Below are 12,112 nucleotides of genomic sequence, written 5' to 3'. Positions count from 1 at the left end.
GTGGACGCCCCACAGAGCCACATTTGGTTTTTAAACATTACACCTTCATTCAGACGGCAGACCGCGTTTGCCCCTCTCTCCCCCTCCTGTCCTCCTTTAAACTCAGAGGACCTCACCCCTAAACCATATACCAAATGCCACATTTTACAGGACCAAAAATTTGACATTATCTTCGATATCATTTGAAATGTCTCAGTGCGATTGGTGCAATGGTCTCATTTCCACATCAACAGAATAAGTGTAACAATAAATGAGTTTATGTTGGTACACACCTTCCACCTTAGACATGTAAACCAATCACCCACTGTATGTTAATTAGTTGCAACTCCTGTCACCCACTCACTACCAAATTTCTATCACTATTACAATGCTTTGATCTCTCTGGATATTTAAGGAAAGTTTGCACACGGTTCAGGGGGATTTACTATATTTGGAAATGAACCCCATGATGTTTCGTCTTTAGACCCAGCAATTTCAGTTGGGAATTCTGTAGCAGATTAAGCTACACTGTTACTACCAGGTATGCAATGCTTTCATGTTATTACAACCGTTCGTTGATTTATGCTATATTTTTTTCTGAATTGTGATTTGGCTTTTGAATTATGATCTCTTTATCTGGCTAATTGTTACATTTGGATTTATTCTGTGTTAATTGTTACAAAAGTTATTAGTAAATTACGTTAGGTGGCCCATATTGGCACATCAGCCGAGGATTTTGGAGATCTGAGTAGCAGCTGGTGTTAATACTTAAAGTAACCTATAAGTGTTGTCTGCCCACTCTAAATAGGGTAAGTCTAAACCTCTGGTTATTTCGATATCAATCTAAGTGTACATAAACTATGGCATGACTATACAAAGCTACTATTGGAGAAGTCTGCCAGTTTATTCTTGTGGTGGCGGTCATGGCCACTTGTTAGAAATAATTTTTGTAATAATTAAGTGTCACCTCGAAGGGAATCATGAGGCGGCCATTTGAGCGTATAGTCCAACCTATGGCAGCAGCCAAGCCTTGTTAAATTGTGATCATGGGTCTGCATATTCATAAATAAATGGGCGGTGCGTGAATATTGTGCAACCGAATGAACGAGTGCACCAAATAGAGCTAAACCAGAATAACCAGACATCCATCCAAATTCTGTGATTATTAAAAAGTAATAATTAATCCGATTTGTATTATAACTAGCAAGATTTTATCTTTTGGAACCAGAGAAAAATACCTTAAATACGTAACATTAGAACGTCATCAGTAAGGCCAGAAAAGTCAGAATGCACAAGGACCCTTCACCATTCAGATTGGTTTTTGCCATTGGACCAACGGGTGGTTCCCTTAAAGTCACTCTAGGGTTAGGCTGAAATTTTAAACACTGAAGCTAAATGTAAACTTAAGGGACGTCATACATTCACTACAAATCTTCCTGACACCAGACAGGCCATTGCAAACATGACCTAGAAAAAAACAACACCCCTCAGCATTTCATGATTGTTTTAACAAAACATCATACATTTTAAACTTGAAACGTAGATGTCATAAGGGTTTACTATACATGTTAAGAAAGTTTAAATGGATAGTTCACCTAAAAATTTTAATTACCTCATGATTTATTCTATCCTCTATGTATTTGATTATCTTTTTCAGACAAACACAATCTGGATTATATTAGAAAATGTCCTGGCTTCAAGCTTTATAATGGTAGTAAATGGTGCTTCAGATTTAAAGTTCATCCATCCATCACAGAGGTAATCCACACGGCTCCAGCGGGTTAATAAAGGTCTTCTGAGGGCAATCAATGTGATTTTTAAAATAAATAATCATATTTAAAACTTTACAAACTAAAATAACTTAACGAAGACATGTTCACAAGGGATTGCGTTTTCAGCCTTGATAAGTGGGCAAAAGTGCTTGCTTCTAGCTTCTTACCAAAGTCTTTTATTCATTAACTGGACAAATTGTTTATACATTTTATTACAGAACTTAATATTTATCAAAAATATGAACCCAATGCCAGAAAAGTACATACTTTTAGTATAGTATGAGCAAGAAAAGGCCTCCAGCATGGTGCAAATGTGATAAAGTATTAAAATGTGTTAAAATAAATATAGATATATCTCTCACATACTCATACATTTTGTTTCCAACTAATCATCATCACAAGATCTTTTTCCACAGTAATGAGGAATTGAAATGTAGCTTTTTTGGTCATAAGTGTGACATCATGGAAAATAGAAATACGCTTTGATCTCATTTGCATAGAGAGCATCTACACAGTGGCTTTGCACAAAATCTGTGACCTGTTTTTTTTTTGTGGTGGTGGTGGTTAATGCTAATAAACAAATTCCATTCATCAATAGCCACAGGATTCTGGTCTGTGACACACAAAGTTTTGCAAAATTTGAAGAAATGAATGAATTTTTTTTAAAGTTGTTTAAACAGGTCTATCATTAGATATATGTAGATGCTTTCTGTTTATAGGTGTCCACAGAGGAAGTGGCTAAAACAGCGGTTCAGCACTTTTCTAGAAACATCAAAAGCATCAACTCTGTGAGAGCAAAGGTGTTAGAAAAAACTGATGAACAGGCAACAAAGACTAAACTTTATACATGCAATAAAGTCGAGGTATAACATATAACTTAACTAGCACCAACTTATAGTTATATAACAGTAAAACATTTCACAGTGTGGGTCACCACCACTAAAATGTGCCAATATCAAAAATTGCAGCAATGGGCTTTCTATCAGACTCAGGTTGTTTTTTACACCTGCATTTATATAAGTGAAATCCAGATGTTTACAATCCAACAGATGTCTCAAACTAGGCCCTACTGTCATTTTATGGCGTCTGAAAAGGAACAAAAATATAGCAGTGCATCACAAACTCATCTTACTAATTTTAAAGTTTGTGTCTCTACTGCAGGTGAGGTGATTAATTGTGTTACACTGTAAATTATATTTGTTTACGTGGATTTCCAGCACAACTATTCGTACCATTTTCACTGGGTACGTACTGGCCAGGATTTCGGGTGCATCCTTCAAGTCGCATTGGTTGACCGCGTACGTCATCGAGGTTTAAGATTTCAGGTTCTATTTCAATAAAGCAGCCGTTGCGTTTCAAGGTAACAATAAAACTATAATGATTGTATGTCTTCAGAGAAATAAATCTTGAAGAGAACCTCAATGTGAGAACCTCGATGACGTATGCAGTCGACCAATGCGACTTCCCAAGGACACATGCATCCTAATTCCTGGCCAGGACGCGTCCTGCAAAAATGGCCACCTAAGCACAACACAAGTTTAATGTTTTAGCAGCACCATACATGCAAAGTAACAAAAGGATTGAATCTATAATTTTCTGGCATTATTTTGACTGATCTTAAAATGTAAATCTGTTTAAATTAGCCACTAAATGCATTTTTGCTTTTTCACTTACACAGTATAGCTTTTCATGTGTAACATGTTGGAGACATGCAGACAGATGCAGCAGATCCACGTAAACATTTATAAAATAATACAAAACAAGGCTGACAGACAGGAACAACGTAAACCGTAATAGAACTTAACAGGTACCAACACATTACATTACATTTAAACAACGATTGACAACAGACAATGGAAACATTATGGTTATATATCAAAGATGAGAAGACACACCTGGGAAACAATCAGCACACAAACCAATGAACAAAATAACTAAAAATGGCAAACAAAGACATAACTTCAAACTAAGAGTACAGGACAGGGAACCACAGAACAAGACCGTGACATCATGTGAGATTTATATACTTAAAATGAATTTAATGAAGCAACCTAACCACTAGGTGTCACTGTGTATACTCATGTGTTAAAGAGGAAGCATGATGGTCTGAAAAAATAAAAACTGGATATTAAAAGTTGATTGTAAACTTCAACTCCATACATGTAGTGAGACATGGTAAGGCCCAGCTCTTCTTCCTCAACCAGGGGTGCATTTCCCAAAAGCCTCGTTGCTAACTAAGTTAACAACTTTGTTGGTTGCAATGCAATTTCCCATTGCCAACCAACTTGGTTGCTAAGAGGTTATCAATGATGCTTTTGGAAACGCACCCCAGAACATCTGCCATCTGCACAAGGGCCCCGCCCAGCCTACCACACTGTAAAAAAAAGATTTTTTTGAATTTGTAAATAAAGTGATCAAACGTTATGACAATGTCATGTTTTAATGTTCACACAATGTTTAAAACAACTTACTTTTTTGCTTTTTATGTAAATAATAGAGAAACATTGCATTTTATTATAAATAAACATTATTGTAAAACATAATTTCTGAATGTTTGGTAGAAAACACAACCCTGCTAAAAAACAATAGACACCATCACAGAAATTCAGTTGGTTTTATTGGGAATTTTATTGGTGCTAATGGAATATGGCCCAAACACACTAGTGTAGGGGATTTAATGGTAAAAGTGAATGGTTCCTATTGGTATTTTAATGGAAACCATTAGAATTTTCTGTAATGGTTTTTTTTCAGCAGGAAACTCACTTATTAAGTTCAGCTGTTGATGTTTTGTTGCATTTAAAGTCACCATTATGGTGATGAGTGTTTGTTTTAGTTGGACTCTTGACCCTTGAGATTTTGTTTGCTAGCTTTGCCCTGGTTGGATTGCGTTAATGTAAAGTTAATAGTGCAATTCTGTGGAGGTTAGTACATAATAATAATAAAGATCATCATCTAATTTAGTGATTAACTCACTCATCAAAAGTTTATATATGTCAAAATGAGATCCAGCACTCTCATAGTAGTTTGTCATTAAGGATTTTAAGGAACTGTGGACAATAATGAACCGGTGTTGTGCATTTGGGACGCACAAACATCAAGAATTAAGAGTATGAATCCCAATAATGGTGACAATTAAATGAAGAACTTCATGTTGCAATGCATGGATAAATAATTATCTTTGTCACCATTGTTGAGATTCATACTCTTATTCCTGTTGTTTGTGCATCCCAAATGCATTACTTAAAAATCCTATGTAAACATTACTTAGAAAATGTGTTAAAGCTGCTGATAATTGTGTTTAGCCTTTACTTGACAATTCTTTTAAATTTTCTGAGTGAAAATAGTTTTCTAGCTTTTTCAAGTAAATACTGCTCAACATTTTATCCTCCTCTGTCGAGGTCAGCCAGTCTTTCAGCTTTAAAAAAAGCATGCAAACACAGAATTTGTTTGTGCATGACAGGACACATACACACAAAATTATCTTGAAATACCAAATATTCTCATCAAACAATCATGCCTTAAAGTGAACACATGCAGTTCGGAAAGAAATCAGATGTGTGTCAGTATATCTGGTCTGTACCCTAAAAAATCGGTTTATGTTTGTGTCATTATGTTAATCAAACAAGAGAAGACAAAAGGAAAATCACTTCTCTAGCTTTAAAAAGATTAAAAAATATTTAATTTATAGAATGAAGAAGACACTGTTATTATTCATTTACTTATTTATGTTCCTAAGTATACCGTTAAACTTTATTTTTAACTTTCATTTCTATTTCCATTTGTTCTCATTTTATTTTCCTTATTTTAATTTTTTGCTTATCCGAAAATTCTATCCATGAAATGTGATGCAATCATAAATTGTGTAATTTAAGAGGTCCACCCTATTTCACCAAGGTCCACTCAGTTTAAAAATCCAGACCTTGCCAATGCTTTGCACAACTGCAGCTCTCTGATAATAATCAAGAAGCTCATGTTTATCTTCACTGCTGTTGATCTGGAAGAGATTTAACTACAATACAGAGAAAAAATGAACACCAAACATCATCTTACAGTTTTATTCTTCTGTGGCTTTGCTCTGCAAACTGGTAGGTTGTCGTTTTTTTAATAGACTTATCTAGACTTTTAACAGTGCATTGTTTAGCTAAAATGTGACTTTGCATTATTTGTTTATTTTAAAAACATATGTGACCTGGTTCTACAGTGAATAATAAACATCCAGACAGTCATTATCACAAATAAACCATGACAGGATGATTAGGACCCTGTACTTACTTTACGGCTTCTTGACACTTGAGTAAATAATTTGGACAGAAAATTGATTTGAAATACTGTATTAGCTTATTTGTAATGAATGCATATTCACATGAGAAAAGATGTTAAAAAAGTAATTTGCCTTCTGGCAGGTGCAGGAAAAAAACTACTTAAGTGAAAAAAAAAGTGTAAAATGTGGCCTGAAGAAGACCCAGTAGGGTCAAAACGTTGCCTTTTATTAAATATTAAGAGCAGTGTTGCGGACGTTACTTTATTTGAGAAAAGAGACAACAAACTGATACATTAAAACTATACCTGGCAACATGACTTGAAAATCCTGTGTGTTATCAGTTTCAGTGGTTGTTTTCTGGGAATAACACAAACAATTGAATGATGTTTAATAATGATTTAAGCAAGTTCTTTGACTTTTTTATTTGAGTTTGTGGAACTTAAAGCAGTGAAATCATTGAAGACACATAAACTTTTAAGTTAAATAAACTATTTTTCACAGGTTTGAGTACAGTTCACTCATTTTAAATGACTACATTGTACTGTTTGGGTTTACAGGTTACCCTGTTCAGTTTCATGAAGTGCTCATTTTATTTTGTTTTATTTATAGTTTCTGCACAGATATGTGAGACGAATCTGCTGGAAGGGAATTCCTGCATCATTAAACTGGAAAGGAAAAATGGTGAAATGATTAATAGGTTAGAATGGATCTTTATCAGCTCCATTGATACTAAAACATATAAAGCTCAGTGGAGAAATGGAAGGACTGTAAACAACATTCCTGATGCAACTATTCAATCTGACGGATCATTAAGACTTCAAAATGTTAAATTGAACAACACTGGCAAATACAGATATGAAATATATGATAGCCAAGGTAAAAATACTGCAGGTATTGAAAAGGAGCTTACAGTTCACGGTAAGAGTTTATTTATTTTACATTTAATCTATAGCAGTTATGAAAAGCTGTTGTAAATAACTTCATTATATGATCTCATGTTACAGCAAAGGCCACTAAACCCAACGTGAAGCTTACATGCGACGGTGAAACTGCTACACTCACCTGTGACATTCAAATGAAAGACAAAAGAGATTTAACCTGGGTTCAAGACATGAAGGGTGAAAATAAAGTAAATCTAACCCTCACATCAAAACAAATAGAAGAAAATGCAGAGTATTCGTGTCGTGTACAAAATCCTGTTAGCAATGAACAAAGTGATGTTAAAACAGTATCATGTAAGTAGATTTTACATCATATCTAATTCATCAATGTTTAACATAACTGTGTTATAATATTTACTCAATATATTTTATGACCAACTATTTACAAAAATATCTTTTTACTTAGATTGTGTGCGGATCTGCCAAAAGGTAAAATAATAACGCAGTATGGGTGAAGGTATATTGCACTTGTTTAGGGTTAATAGGGATGGAGAGATGATTTTCAGTCTGCAGGTTTCAGCAATCCACAGGTTCACTGTAAAAGCAGACAAGTTTTGTGTACTCAAAACTTTTGTGAAAATCGATAACCGATCACATAAAAAGATTTAAGTATTAACCAACTCAACATTTTTAAGTAAATAATATTATAAACTACAATTAAAACTTAAAAGTAATTTAATTCCAGTAACTTCTGATGTAATTGAACTAAAGTATGGACTTTTTTCTTAATTTTTTATGTATCCTCACTTTAAATACTTTGAGTTAATAAGAATAATGGTAACACTTTACAATTCTCATTAACTAATTGGTTATTAGAATTAAAATTACCAAGATATTGACTGTTTATTAATTTAAAAAAAAATCTGTAAAATCTGTACTTTTACTTTTACTTAAGTATGTTTTGTTTAAAAAACATATTAGTTTTCACATAACGTAATTTGTTTTGCGCCAGATTTCACTCTCTTACTGAAACATTTGAAAAGCTTGGCGTTTCTGATTCGCCAACTAATCTGTACTTTGTGTTTGGCCTGAATACCTCTGACATCAGCAGGAAATGTGACGCCTCTTAACATGTTTGAAAGATTCGCTCACAATAACAGGAGTTAACTTAAAGGCTGTGCGTCAAAGCGAGAGGAATTATGATAATGCCAGTCTTTACTACATCACCAATACCAGGAATTAAACTGTTGCCTACAATCCGTGTGTTTGTTGTAGTCCAAGAAAAGACATTTACTTTAGTTAACTCGCATCATCGTTTATTTTGGGGTTTGTACCTTTTGTATATTGTTAACATGTACTAACACACACTTACACACCAAAGGAAATGTAAAATCGGACAATAGGAGATCTTTTATACACATATAATGCCTAATTCTGCAAAACCTTATTCTACTTTCTTAATCCTTCCCAATACTTTAACTTAACAACTACTTTACCAAGTATTAATAAGCAGTAGGAGTATATTGATGCGAAAGTAGTTTATAGTTAGTTAATAGTAAGAATTGGAAAGTGTGATCAGAATTATTTATGTACTTTTTATATGATTTATTAGAGCCGTTTCAAGACTATCTTTGTACCATTTACTAAACAGGCTTTAGAGAGTAATTAGTAGTTAGTAATTTTTGGAGAGTAATTTGTACAGTAATCTAATTGCATGATTAAAGATGTCATAAGTAACTACTATTTAATTACTTTTTTGAGTAACTCACCCAACACTGATAACAGAAACAGACAATGTGAGTCATGTGTATGTAAGTGTGAAGAAAGTGAGCTCATATCTGTTCATATGATGAAGCAACACATATCTGACCTATACAAGCACTTCACTGAATAATCGAACACAACACTAAAAAATAGCAATCTTTTCTAAATCTCCAACATAAATGAAATGTATTACACTGTTGAGTCTTTCTTTTTATTGAAAACCACATCAAATATCACTTCATTTACAAAAAAAATTCTCGTGATGCAGGCTCATGCAAAGCATGCTGGAAACTGGAAATCCTCCTCAATCGTGTTGATTTAACATTAAACTGAAGTAAATATGCAGTGGCAAACTCCTTAGCATAAAAGTTTGTCATTATTTGCACTGTTTGTTAAAATGAGGCTGTTGCATTGAAATATTAAATAACATTTTTGAGTTAGATAAGTTCTTTGACTTATTTTATTTGAGTTTGTGAAACTTTAAGGCAGTGAAATCATTGAACACACATAAAACTTTATGTTCAATAAACTTTTTTTTCACAGGTTTGAGTACAGTTCACTCATTTTAAATGAGTACATTATACTGTTTGGGTTTACAGGTTACCCTGTTCAGTTTCATGAAGTGCTCATTTTATTTTGTTTTATTTATAGTTTCTGCACAGATATGTGAGACGAATCTGCTGGAAGGGAATTCCTGCATCCTTAATCTGGAAAAGAAAAGTGTTGAAATGATTAGTAAGATAGAATGGATCTTTATCAGCTCCATTGATACTAAAACATATAAAGCTCAGCAGAAAGGTGGGAAGACTATAAACAACATTCCTGATGCAACTATTCAATTTGACGGATCATTAAAACTACAGAATGTTAAATTGAACAACACTGGCAAATATAGATATGAAATATATGATGGCGAAGGTAAAAAAACTGCAGGTATTGAAAAGGAGATTACAGTTTACGGTAAGAGTTTATTTATTTTACATCTAATCTATAGCAGTTATGAAAAGCTGTTGTAAATAACTTCATTATATGATCTCATGTTACAGCAAAGGCCACTAAACCCAACGTGAAGCTTACATGCGACGGTGAAACTGCTACACTCACCTGTGACATTCAAATGAAAGACAAAAGAGATTTAATTATAACCTGGATTCAAGGAAAACAAGACATGAAGGGTGAAAATAAACAAAATCTAACCCTCACATCAAAACAAATAGAAGAAAACACAGATTATTCATGTCGTGTACAAAATCCTGTTAGCAATGAACAAAGTGATGTTAAAACAATATCATGTAAGTAGATTTTATATCATATCTAATTCATCAATGTTTTACATAACTGTGTTATAATATTTACTGAATATATTTTATTACCAAGTATTTAAAAATATATATTTTTACATTGTCTGCAGATCTGCAAAAGTTGAAATAATAATTCAGTATAGTGGGTGAAGGGTTATTGCACTTGTTCAAGGTTAATAGGGATGGAGGGAAAACCAGTTGCAAAATGTTAATTTGATGATGTGTTTTACATTGTCAAACAAAAACTGTAGCAAAATGATCATTTTAACACATTATTTATGCATCATTGTGCATATTTACATGAATATGATAAATAGTCCTTAAAAAGAGAGAAAAAAGATAACAAATAAACATTCTGTCAGATGTGTCCAGGTGTTTAACTGTCTGTATCCATCTCATGTAATTACATTAAACAACATAGATTGTACACATGTTTTACGGAGTCTGTTGTTGTCTTACAGGTTGAGGTGATTTTAATTCAGCCTAGACTCTTTGGCACTGACTTCTGGCTAATGGTGGGCATTCTGGCGGGTGAAGGAGCCATACTCGCTCTTTATTAAAACACCAGATCATTTAAATAAAGTTATATAAATTGCTCAATGTGAGAATGATTCATATCCTGATTAACTGCTACTCTTAAACAGACAGAACAATCGGCATCAAGAACAACAAACAATCATGAACAGGTGATGTAATGATCTGTAACAAACGGGGGCAGGATGAGCGCAGATCCACATGCAGCTTTATTTTCAAATTTAACATAATGAACAAACAAACACTGACAAACTAAGATGAGCACACAATGAGAACCAATGACAAAGCAGAACAAATAAATCACTATGGAAACAAATGAAGAGATGGGTGTGGTTACAATGAATTACCATCACAACAAACAAGTGAACAGAACAGCAGGGAAACGATAGGGAACATGGCAGCAGCAGAACAAAAAACTAAACTTCAAAATAAGAGCACAGGACAAGACAGAGGAAACACAGACAGGATCATCAAGATAAAGGACACAAAAGTGTTAGAAGAAATAACTTCATGTGACTTGCACACGCTTGCTTTGAGTTTACTGATGTAAATAAACACCCGATTTCATGATGCTTTAGTGATTTACAATACTGACAAATTGTTTGTCTTTAAATATATAAACCCACTGCAAGTAAAGGATCTACTTTTAGTATACGGTATAAACAAGATGACACACAGTCTGGAACAGTATTAATAATATTAAAAATGACATCAAATTAACAAAAAGATTTTCATAAAACACAAAGTCTGCAAAATGTAAAAAAGAAGACTCTCTATCATTAGATTTATGATAAAGATGCTTTTTGTTTTTGATATTCATAAAGGATGTGGCTGAAACAGCGGTTGTGCACTTTGTCTAGACACAAAGCATCATCATCAGCACCAAACCTACGAGAACAAAGCTGTTCCGGTAAAAAATCTGGTAAATAGACCACAAAGACTCAACTTTGTACATGCATTAAAGTCAAGTGAAACATTGTGCAACAGCTATTGTTCTAATTATTAATGAATTTAACAAGAAAATCATTAAATGATCATTAAACAATAAAGTAATTTATGCTAGCCACAGAAATGTGTTAGTATGAAAATCTGTGGTAAGGGACTTTTTAAATCTCTTTATCAAACTAAGGCGTATTTTTCATTTGACTGCATTTAACCACCATCAGCAGTTTACCACACCGCTATCAATCCCACCATTTGTGACGAGTTCTGCAAAAACTAAATGAAACCACTAACATTTGTTTATTACAGACAAGTGGATGTAATGTTTGAGTCTGTTTAGTTTAAAGCTCGTTATTAGTCGCTGCATCATTTAAGTGTTTTTTTACATAACATTATACTACTGTTTTTCATCAAATATCGCCAATTATAATAAAAAATGAATGGTTTTAGGTGGCTGTGTAACTGCATAAGTAGGCTAATGTATAGACCCCCTGATAGTCATGAAATTATACTGAATTCTTATCCAAACCCAACTCAAACCTAAAGCCAGGCGACAATGGTTTAAAAATTATAAAATATAAAAAAAATCATGAAAAAAGGTATAAACCAATACTTAAATTGACATCCTTACACACACACCAAATCTAACCCTAAACCTAAGCGTCAATGGTAAGAAAA

At 33.5% G+C, this 12,112-nt stretch overlaps 1 protein-coding gene across 1 annotated transcript; it reads left to right on the top strand.

The window, feature by feature from the left end:
- Positions 1–5,656: 5,656 nt before the first annotated feature.
- On the top strand, positions 5,657–11,062 carry LOC141279815 (T-lymphocyte surface antigen Ly-9-like). The gene is made up of 6 exons (XM_073814364.1): positions 5,657–5,836; positions 6,622–6,930; positions 7,017–7,247; positions 9,309–9,617; positions 9,704–9,949; positions 10,420–11,062. Exons 1-6 carry the CDS (start codon positions 5,779–5,781, stop codon positions 10,422–10,424), a joined length of 1,158 nt encoding a protein of 385 aa, XP_073670465.1. The 5' UTR covers positions 5,657–5,778; the 3' UTR covers positions 10,425–11,062.
- Positions 11,063–12,112: the final 1,050 nt, after the last annotated feature.

Source organism: Paramisgurnus dabryanus, chromosome 4 (assembly GCF_030506205.2).
Source record: "Paramisgurnus dabryanus chromosome 4, PD_genome_1.1, whole genome shotgun sequence".
In the NCBI taxonomy this organism is placed as follows: domain Eukaryota; kingdom Metazoa; phylum Chordata; class Actinopteri; order Cypriniformes; family Cobitidae; genus Paramisgurnus; species Paramisgurnus dabryanus.
This window is presented reverse-complemented; position numbering and strand designations above follow the sequence as displayed.

Bases quoted from the DNA above. Each gene is read 5' to 3' on its own strand.
- LOC141279815 (XM_073814364.1), top strand. From the start codon at position 5,779: ATGAACACCAAACATCATCTTACAGTTTTATTCTTCTGTGGCTTTGCT. The intron at 5,837-6,621 runs GTAGGTTGTCGT...TTTTATTTATAG, and splicing joins TGGCTTTGCTCTGCAAACTG to TTTCTGCACAGATATGTGAG. The intron at 6,931-7,016 runs GTAAGAGTTTAT...CTCATGTTACAG, and splicing joins AAAGGAGCTTACAGTTCACG to CAAAGGCCACTAAACCCAAC.